This window comes from Glandiceps talaboti, chromosome 13 (genome assembly GCF_964340395.1).
Source record: "Glandiceps talaboti chromosome 13, keGlaTala1.1, whole genome shotgun sequence".
In the NCBI taxonomy this organism is placed as follows: domain Eukaryota; kingdom Metazoa; phylum Hemichordata; class Enteropneusta; family Spengelidae; genus Glandiceps; species Glandiceps talaboti.
The window spans coordinates 14,976,510-14,987,960 of record NC_135561.1 but is presented as its reverse complement, the minus strand read 5'-3'; the positions used below and the strand labels follow the sequence as shown (position 1 = coordinate 14,987,960).

General features: G+C 35.3%; 1 protein-coding gene across 2 annotated transcripts in view; it reads left to right on the top strand.

Annotated features, from left to right (window-relative positions):
* Positions 1-11,451, top strand: part of LOC144444724 (glycine receptor subunit alpha-4-like) — an 83,765-nt gene that overhangs the window by 5,005 nt on the left and 67,309 nt on the right. The window contains exon 1 of one of the 2 annotated variants that reach the window (XM_078134252.1): positions 4,299-4,570. The exons of the other annotated variant lie outside the window; for it this stretch is intronic. Coding sequence (XP_077990378.1) covers positions 4,491-4,570 — 80 coding nt within the window. The 5' untranslated portion in view covers positions 4,299-4,490. Of the gene's footprint in view, positions 1-4,298; positions 4,571-11,451 lie in introns of those variants that run through there. 2 annotated transcript variants of the gene reach the window in all.

Below are 11,451 nucleotides of genomic sequence, written 5' to 3'. Positions count from 1 at the left end.
ATTTTAACCGGAAGGGTGAATTTTTTCGTATTGACCGCAATTTATTCATGAACGAGACGTTTAGATGCGTGCATTTTTACGTGTAGTGTGCTCTATACATGTGGCGCCATAGTCACATGGTTCGAAGCAACCCACACCTTCTGTATCATGTCAGACGATGCTACGTCAAAATGGCGGTCTATACGTAAATACCCTGTTAAGGTTTTGCGATTTTTCTTCTATTAAATGTCTCATTTTTTTAAAATCAGAGTTCGAAAGCATAACTGTAAGCCAATTTGTTCGGTTTGTCATTTGGGGAGTTGCGGGAAAATGCGATAATGCTCCCGTACACGTACACGTACACGTTCTAACGTGCATTTAAACCTCTCTAGTTTAGTGCAGAAAAATCAGGTTGCAAGAAATTTTGGAAATCTCAATAAGAATAAAAAATATACATAAACACGCTAACAAACCGAAACCATTGATAAAACAGATCTTGAATTGACCATATAAGCAAAATATTGACTGGCAACATCCATGGCAACATCCATGTGGACCATTGAAATAAATCTAAACTTGCCAGCCATAAAGTTTACTTTTCAAAAAGAATAATTTCAAACCCAAACCAAAGATTCATCTATGTATATAACATATGATATACTTTGTATATGTATATATATATATATATATATATATATATATATATATATATATATATATATATATATATATATATATATATATATATATATATATATATATATATATAAATATATATATATATAATTGACTGGATGTAGATAAAACCACATAAAAGTGCTCAATACGGGTAGTAGAGCGAATTATATACACACACATATATATATATATATATACACACACACACACACACACACACACACACACACACACACACACACACACACACATATATATATATATAACATTTGAAGTGTCAAAGTTGAAACTAAGAAACGAGGTATCTGTTGAGTTGATGTACTCGAATTAACGACCATCTATGTCTTAAGGGGCCCGCCCTCGATTAGTTGCCGGATGTGTATCGATTTTTGTTCCCTCTCATTGACTTTTCATTCTGATGTTGTGTCAGACGTTTTGGGATTATGGGTAATTGATTGTGAATGATTCATTAGTTAGATAGGTTAAATGGTTTGATATTACATGAACTTCATGCAACGCATCACATCATTTACCAGTACTAGTAAAGGATGTACGTGTCGTCGTTTTGGGGATTATAGGTTAAAGGTCACTGATCGTCCGATATGTGAGTGCCTATCCTGATTGAGTGATTTTTATTTCCTCTGACGTAGTCAAACATGCGTTGATTCGAAGTCACTCAGCTTGTAAGTTTTGATCATGATGTTGAATTTGGCTTAGTTGCACGGCGTTGGTGTTTTTTGTAAATTATGTCAATTTCAGTGTTTGAAAACGAAATTGTCTGTGCAACTCTAGTAACTGTCTAGATGTTCGTAGCGTGGGACCCCCAGAGGAGAGGGTAATAATGTCAATATGACTACTTATGCGCTAATGTTAATGTTGGTCAGATAAACATACCACATTTGGGCACAACATTCGTCATCTATAGGTCAGAACACGTTTGATGCAAATTAAACAGTGTGATAATATTGAAATGTTTTAATTAATTTTAACGAAGAATAGAGACCCTTGGCATATATACAGTGATATAATTATAAACACCCCTGTGTCGTTTTTCAAGCGGCACGCACCGGGTTTATTTGACTTTGTACGAGTCGGAAGCATTTTTACTCCATATTAAGAAAGACCTGTGTAACGAGTTACTCAGAAGTATATCCTAACATACTATTGGCAGAACTCAAATCTAGTATTTATGCAGTATGTATACTCGATTCTAAATATTTGATACATGTATAATTTAACACATTTGTGCTAAAATGCGCGCGCGGGGGGGATTTCTCAACTGTATCAACGGTATCAGCAGGAGTCGTTTTTATTGTCATCGGCGGCATGCACTTCCGACATTCACTGTCGCTAACATTATGCCAATAATGGAAATTTTATATACACGTAAGTATTTTCACCTGTGACGCGTAAATACTAATATATAATATACCCAGAACCGTTAACCATGAATCGCGAAAAGTTCTCGACAGTTTCCTGGTGAGTATACTTGTACGATTTCCAATACACCTGCATTTTTACCATGCCAAACTGTGAATCTATGTGTACTCGAATTTATTTCATTTTTGGTGGCCCATATATAGTTGTGATGCTTCCGGGGGATTTGAAGGGCTTTCATTACATAGGCGTAGTTTCGAACAGCCATTCGGCTACGAGCTGATTATACAAAATAGCTAGACGTACAGAGGAGTTTATACAGGATCGTGTCTCCATGTCTCCGATCCCCTTCTCTCTTTTCTCCTTACAGGTAGGAATATATAGCCAAAAGGTTATTATATTTAGTCTGTAGACCTGGAAAACAACAATCTATGAAATATTACACGCATGTACAAGATAAGGGTAATGATCCCATGAATGTTTTTTGGGTACTGACTTTGTTATTATTTAATGATCATTCTCATATAAACAATTTCCCTAATTATGAAAACACGTGATGTGATTTCTTTTCCCTCCAAAGGCTTAATAATCGGATCTAGTATTACATCAAAGATTGTTTCGCGGAAAACTTAATACAAGTTTTATCATCCGTATCTGTAACACCAACCCTGTTCTCACCTTAATCGATTCACTGTTTGAATCACTTAAATAGATTCTAAATTGGGGTTATGTCCTTATGAGAAAACTGAGGATGGATTTGAACCAGTAGACCTGAGTTTCGAACTATTTTACTTCGAATCGGTTCTAAATCACCCCTCTGAGGGAGTTTCAAAAAATTCAACTAATTGGTTGTAAATTCCAAGAGGGGACAGTGTTAAAACGTACGCGTCAGTATATGATACTGGTGACAGGACATATATGTTGACATTGGAAGAATTATAATGATAACAAACTCCTAAACTATGCCACTTTTGTTTAATCTTGATAGTTTAGTTCAGCTCATGCGATGACTATAAACATTTAATGAATGACCTGTAAAGGAAAAGTACCATCATGTACTTGTCTTGTACTGCTATACAGTTAATGATTAAGTTCGATTCAATCTGAGTAAAAATTATTTATTTAGCTTTAGCAAATATAAATACTGGGTTTCTTAATTACCTTTGTCTCAATCTGAAATAAGGAATTGATTTATTAACTAACTAACTAACTAACTAACTAACTAACTAACTAACTAACTAACTAACTAACCTGAAACACGAACTCACCAGGAAACGTAGATTAACAGTGTATACGCTAGGAGAACATACAATTGAGTTTTGTTTACTTTATACACTGGTAAATTTAGTGGTGTATATATATATATATGGTCAAAGTTTGATAATCGACGCCGTTTTTTTTGTGTGGCAGGGTCATAGGCCTACATAACCTTACATGATCTGCTGTGTCGTATTGACACCTCCGAGGTCGGCTGTAGCTGTAGGGCGTTCGACGGAGTCAAGAACGACGCAATACGTCTAGTAGGCTCTACGCTATCACTCTGAAGCAAACAAAAATTATGTAAATATCGGACAGTCCTCATTTCTCCCATCTGGGGAAGACATGACTTTCTGTATATGTAAGAGCGATTGGGTGCGGATACGGTCACATACATGGTTGCAGTCCTCAGACATAGATCGATTGTCAATATCAGTATATACTAGTCTCATTCAGGGCCGAATGTGCTAAATTATGACTTTAGCATGGATGAAGCATGTTCTAGACCAATCGTGTCTCTTCATTGACACCATCAAAATATCAATAATGAATAATGTTGCATTCTTAGCCTGGGAGAATCGATGAATTTACTTTTTTGTATGATATGCTCAAGACGGTTTTGGATTCATTACAGTTCTCTTCTTTATGGAGACTGCAGCTATTCTTCGATAGGTTAGGGGCTCTTGAATAAATGTTTGCTACAACTAGGGAGTTTAATACTTTCTCCATGTGCATGTACTGGTATCCATACTCTTAGTACATTCAGTATATACATTGGCGTTCATACAGTGAAGAATTGATTGTATATAGTCGCCGTATTATATAGGCACGTTTTTTTGACGTGGTCATCCAGCCAACCAGAAATAACCACGTTAATTTAAGAATGATTACTCGTCGCAATACACGAGTGACCTCGTTGGCTGTGGTAACAGAAATCACAGTATCCATAATAACACGCGACAAATGAATCAAAGTTCTTCATCACTGATCTTCCGGCACAGTTCCAAATTGGACTCGTTGACTGCACACTGCAGAGTGCAAAAATCTGGATTTGCATGGACTTGTAACTCGAGACGTGCGACGTGCATACTTTCTACCGTAGAGGATCACCGATGTCAAGCCTCCAGTCACGGACATTGAGCTACGGATTATTTGAATAATTAATCACCATTAAATTAGTATTTATTGTCACCAATTACATGTTAAACATGAAGTTCTTATCATACACGACGATCTGCCTTCTGACACTGTTTTGGCTGCCAGATTCACTGGAAACCGGGTAAGTTTTCTCTATGTACCACGCTTGCTATATATGTTCTGCGTATTCAGACGTGGGACAACGTAAACATTCGATGCGGTTCGTTTTATTTTCCGACCAATTTATTTTTTTGTTCTTGTGGATTTATAAGTTCTTGGCGTGTAAATTACAATTCTATCGACAAAAACCCCCAAAACATTTCCAGTATCTGCAAAGATCGGATGCATCGCGAAAAATATGGTATTATCTGAAGCATGTGTACTGTACAAATGTGGCGATGACCGCGTTCATAGCTCACCTGCCAATGCCGATAGGGGTTGGGTAGGGTGGGTATGGAATTAAGGCATACATTGTATTGTATCAACCCTCTGCAATATCCAGTCAATATTTATAAACCGGATTAGAACAATCCTACCTGCAATTTTTAGATAGGTAATCGGATATCATCTCATTTGCTGTCAAGCCCATGGGGGTCAAGCAGGTAGTGATGAATTGGCTGTTTTGGCTGAAGTTGCGACAGGATGACATAAGTTGAAAGTTAGAAAATTAAGATGGCATATAGTTAATGTTAGGAATATTTCATTGAATATACATTACTGTATGATATAGTAAACTGTAGGATCTGAACGTATACTCAAGCTCAATACATATAAGTACCTACAGCGAGATACATTACAACAAATGTCACCGTACGTCCGTTGTATTGTGTTACACTCCTGTTATTCTCGTATTAATACATAACGCGTGTTAAAATGCGACGTAAATCAATTTATCTTGTCAGAATTGTAACGAAGTAGGGATATATATATTTGATGCAAGTTTATAACAATCAGTTCTTCGTGTTATGTACCTACCTCGACCTACGCGAACTGAAAGTCAAATTACTGAGTGTATGCGCGCTGATGGAAACAAATTGTGCCGTGACTGCAGTGGCTGACCGGGGCATGTATTCAGCAGATGTATAATAGATCTATTACAAAATTATACGCAATTATTTGGGGGAGATGTGAAATTGCATACTCATTCTCGGTATCATTTGTAGGGATTATGTAAAATTATACGAAGATTGAAGCAATTTGGGGGACATTTAATACCAGGTTATATCACCACACTCTCCCCGATTGCGACCAGAGAATATTGTAATGCGACAAGTGCATTAAGAAGTAGAAGAGAAAACCAACACGTTATTGTATTGCTGAGTGATCCCTTTAATTTTAATTATTCATACCGGCCATTCCAATGGCCTGGATTTGTACTTTTTAGATATAGGCCGAGTCAATAGGTATGGTTTCACCCGTTATCTGCTTTAATTGGTGTTATGTATTTAAAATAGATATCAATTATCTTTATTCGGCATCATTTTGTCAATATGCAATAATAATAATAATAATAATAATAATAATAATAATAATAATAATAATAATAATAATAATAATAATAATGGTATTTCGATTTTCCAATTATAAAGTAATTCGTCTCGAAAACATTGCAGCCATGGAAACCACTTACATTAAAACAAATCACCCTATGACTCAATCAAATTCGTACCACAATTGCTGACTATACATTTCATTGTTTGTCTGTCTGTCTGTCTGTCTGTCTGTCTGTCTGTCTGTCTGTCTGTCTGTCTGTCTGTCTGTCTGTCTGTCTGTCTGTCTGTCTGGTTAGACAAATATATCTTACTAATTTTTGAAAATGATACCATCTTGTTTGACAACACTTATTAATATTGCCACATTTTATCGTCTGACATGACAATATTGAAGTAAAGTTGTTACAATATAATCAATTGACACTGAAGATTTAGGCTTCACTTAGTTTGACCTTAAAAAGGATAATTCATGAAGTGACAACTAAGAACATACACGAGAAGATAATTCAGTATAAGGATCTCACTAGAAGTATATTATCACAAATACCAAATCTCTAGCATGATACCTTTAAACAGTCATACACTTTGACGATAAAAGTTGTTGATGAACCGTGGTCTAAATGATCAACTCCGTAATTTCGGCTAGATGCATGAACATTTCTACAACGACGGTATCACTATACAGAAACAAAATATTTTCATTTGCACTATCATCAAAAGTATTTGCCACGGCATATTAAAAGTGCAATTAAAAATATTCGTAATAGACTCTTGTCAACTTAAGAACACAATTTTACCCCACTAAAGTAGTATGCGCTTCAGAAATAATTATTTTTAAACTTAAGCTGTTATTTTACTACGTACGTATTGTACGTTAAAACCAAGAAAAACATCTGAGGTCACCGTACAAGTTTTTGAAAGAGATCAAAATTATGTAAACATTAGAATTCAGTATGGCCGTCGAATACTGTATTAACTGTATGGGAAAATAAAATATTGTCGATTTCGTGAAAATTTGATGGTGAATCCCCAGATTTGTATTATTATTTCAAAAGGGCCAGGAACAAGCTTTCATTATGTAAAATTTTGAGAGGATTGGAGCAATTTCCTATTCAGGGTAATTAGGCCTTGGAGCATATTCCACCTTAAGTTCGACCAGTGATTTGATGGTCTCGGTAAGTTCTGCATGGTACATTACCCAATGACCGATCTCAATAATGGTGATACAGTTGTTGGCCGGTTGTTGAACTGTTACAGTCTGTAACCATAGAAGTATTAACTACATGGTTTATGCTTCCATGCTGTTACTAAAAACAAGGATGACCGATTTAATGACTGTATGTAGTATACTGACATAAAACATGTGTCACTGAATATTCACCTGGCGGTACTCACACGGTAGTGGTATATACTATATACCACGGGGTTTTGACCCCTCCCCTTTTCCACTATTGTAAACGTTTGACGTTAAGCATTATGTAGAGGTTTGACCTGATTTTTGACTCGAAATTGTGGACAATGTAGTTTCCAGGTTGCCGATTTTTCACATTTTCCGAGACTTTTGACTTCTCTTTTCTGACAGAATATAAATATTTGTCTCTTAGTTTCTGACTGGAATGTAGATTTTTGACCCCAATTGTTTTCGAATTTTTTGCGTTTGTGCTTGTAATGTCAACCAGCTAGGACACACCCAGCCAAGCCCCATCCCCTGGGGCATACATTTATTTGACGTGACATAATGTGATAAAGGTGGTTGCACATGTACAAAGAGACTTTGCAAACGAGACGGACTGTTTTTGCCATACCCAACAAATTATTCTTGACGTCATTTCGTGTTAACCCAAACTCCTGGTGAGATTTCTAGAAATTGCTAGACATTATTCTCAAGTTTTGGTAGTCCTAATAATGATTGTCAGCGAAACAAAAGCAACCATACCATACCATACAAACTTGTCGAGAACTTACAGATGTTGCACACTCATCTTGTCCACCCATATAATGTTATGTGCACAATATGACTTCACACTGTTACAGTATTGCAATTGATGAATAAAGTCGATCAATAGGTTAGAGTCTCTGTAGATGGCTGGGTCTTCGACCTTTTAACCATGCTTTCCCCCAGCCCGCAATCTCGGCAGCTCAAAGTCAGTATTGTTGGCCAAACCTCATTATCTGCAACTGTCAATCATGACGAAAAATCAGCATAAAATTTGTATACCATGTGTACACATTCAAGGGCAATTCGTCTTATTTCCAACTTTGTCAAACCAGTGTGATTTGACACAATCAAAATAATACAGTCATCATATGAATTAATCAACCAATCATATTTTTACACATGGTGTCCATGAATAATACTGTATTTGAAATACTGAGTTCGTAAACTATGTACTGTGGAGATGACACTACCCAGGTCGACCTAGAATTGAGACTAATTATGCAATCGCAGGGGGTCTTTAGGTAAATTATAAGATGATGTGATACTAGGGAATTTAACAAAGTATTAAATCCTTTGTTCAGACAGACGATATCATTTAAGTTTGAACGATTTTCATTGTAACTACTTACCTCAATATCTTTTCAGTTGTGCTGAGAGTGGGAATAAAGATGCAACGTAGTTTCAGGTTCTTGCTAATTAACCCACTTCTACAACTGAAATAATCTCGGACAAATAAACATGAACTAATCAATAGTAAGCTACACATTAAAGCAAGTAAAATATCTTTAAGTTTGAAAAAACCAACATTGTGAGCATCAGTGCTAACATATTCAAAGAATTATGTATATTTGTTCAGACTCTGCAACAATGGAATATATTCAAAAGCAGAAACTCCATGATATAACAAATGCAAATCATCCTGTCTAGACACCACTTGGTTTGGAATAATGAAATAGTATGATTATGTGAAGTCCAACACCGACATATTATACTTTCAATGACAAACACAACAACTTATGTGCATACCACAGGAATGGTTTATAGTTAGGTTATGAACAAAATGTATTCACTCTGTACATAAAATCTATGCGTTTCAAAAAAACCGTTCTGTTGGAAGTCTCTGTATAAACCCATGCCACTTTCCCTTCCTGTAAAATTGCAGCATCAAGTTTTGATCAAATGTATAGTTTGATGAATATTGAATAGAACATCAAAAATTAGGCTTCAGACATTAATTATGTCATATATTGATATTGTTACTAAAATAACTTCAGAAATCTGAGAGCAAATAGTCATTATTGATTTCATTTCATGAATCGATGACTGACATAATATTGACTAATGTTGCAAGTTTACTTTTTATTAGTACCTTCCCGGCAAATAAACGACACATAATGTAGAAGCAATATAAATCAATTGTACAGCTTGCAATTATTATAGTCCTGTGCGTGGTTGTATTAAACAGAGCAGTTGAACGGTAACTAGAAACGGGTTGTACTTCACGCATATGTAAGCGATTTTGTAAATGGTTATCAACTCTGTCGAAACTGTAGCTTGTGAGTAGAACTATTTCATTACACCTGCGTGCGCATCTGTTTTCTAGTCCAGTTATTGTGAAGTAGTGCTGTGATGTACATAACGTAAAACAATCCACTCCCATGTATCAAAGTGGCACAAGCTGAGTTTATCAGCTTTTTACTCAAGTGAAAATACTTAAATAAAACCAGATTTCATCATTAAAAAAAATAATGTTAATATTAATAATGCATGTCTTCTATAACGTTAAGGTTGTCTACTGACATTGTTAGAACAGTTAATTGCACAGTGGGAATTTCCTGAACATTGTTTGATGCGTATCATAAATGACGTCATCGGATCGTTTATGAGTTATATCTTAATACCAGGTTTGAGTTCAGTCATTTGCAAGTGATGGTTAATTGTACTATTGCAGTAGGTACAATACTACGAGTATATTTTAAACATTCAGTAAAAACTATGCCTAAAACGTATAAAGTCAGGTTGTGCCACTTTAATTTACTATGTAGCTTTGTTGCTTACAAGACTCGGAATCAAATACTGCATATGACATATCAAAATCTGTTTAGGCCTTAAAAAAAAGAAGAGAGAATTGTTTCTGGTCAGCGCACGCATCACTTAAATACCCTTGCGTCGGTCTTTTTTCGTGTATATCCAGCCCATACAGTCTGCAGATCCGAGAAAACACAAAAATAATCCCCCCTACTTTTGTGAAGACAACTTCAGAGATAATCATGAAGAAGCACACACACTTGCTCTAAAGTACTAAAATAAAAAGAACAGAAACTGTCATAATTATAAATTCATGTAGTAGATTCAGTGACAGGTTTATTGAGAAATAAAATGGAGTCGTCGCACCAATTTAGACAAGATGTCCTGACCAGAAACTATTTTTTTTGGCCTTATGTCTTTAAGTCTGTTATATATATATACTGTTATATATATATATATATATATATATATATATATATATATATATATATATATATATATATATATATATATATATATATATATATATATATATATATATATATATATATTTGTCATTAGATTAATTAGATGCTTGAAGTGTTTTGTTGGAACATTTAATTTTCTTTTCCTTCAAATTTAATAAATTGTATTGCATTTAAAGACTTAATTTTAAATCCACGTGATGGTAGTATGAGCTTAAAAGTTCATTTCTCAATCCCTGGTTTTATTATACATCCCAGGTTTTATAATACATCCCTGGTTTTATTATACATCCCAGGTTTTATAATACATCCCTAGTTTTATAATACATCCCAGGTTTTATTAAACATCCCAGGTCTTCGATCCTAAACTTTGACAAGTCCTTGCATTGTTCCGGTTGTATCAATCCCCGTTCTAGAATCACTCTTTCAGGCTTTGTTTTCTGATTCAGAGGACCTTACGCATGTGTATATATGATCAGAGATATTCGTTTACTGCTTGTCGCTGGTTCTCCTATGGGGTTCTAGTTTGCCATGGAAACTTTACTCGCAATATCCATTACTTTGTTTTCTATAGAGACTATCATGATGTTACTGTACCTATATTGCATTCGACTATGTGTACTTTTTTCTACCATCAGTGTTAAGCCAGTTTCTTATCACAAATGAATCGTGCACAAGGAATTAAGTTACCTCCAAACCCGATTAGCAAGGGACAGCTGGTAACACGTGGTGAACTGAACGCAGATTGGCTTTTACGCCATTAAATAGGGTCTTTATCGATAGCGGGCGTTAGATAGTAAAAGTAGATTACAACTGAAAAAAACCAAAGTTTGAATATTTGTATGCACAACACGTAAGTAATGATCAGCCGTCCAGATACTAACTACGGTTGAAATACTAACCCGGTTTTGATAGAGCTTGCTACATGACTTTTCGTAGGAGTATTGTCATGTGATAGGTGTATGTCATAGTTACTCATCCAGTATTTACTCAGAATAAGATCAGATGTGCTTTTCTGAAAGGACCACCTCTAATGGTTACAGTTTTTGAGGGAGGAAGAACGAACCGAACAAACGGTTTTTATTTAGATTCAAGGCAG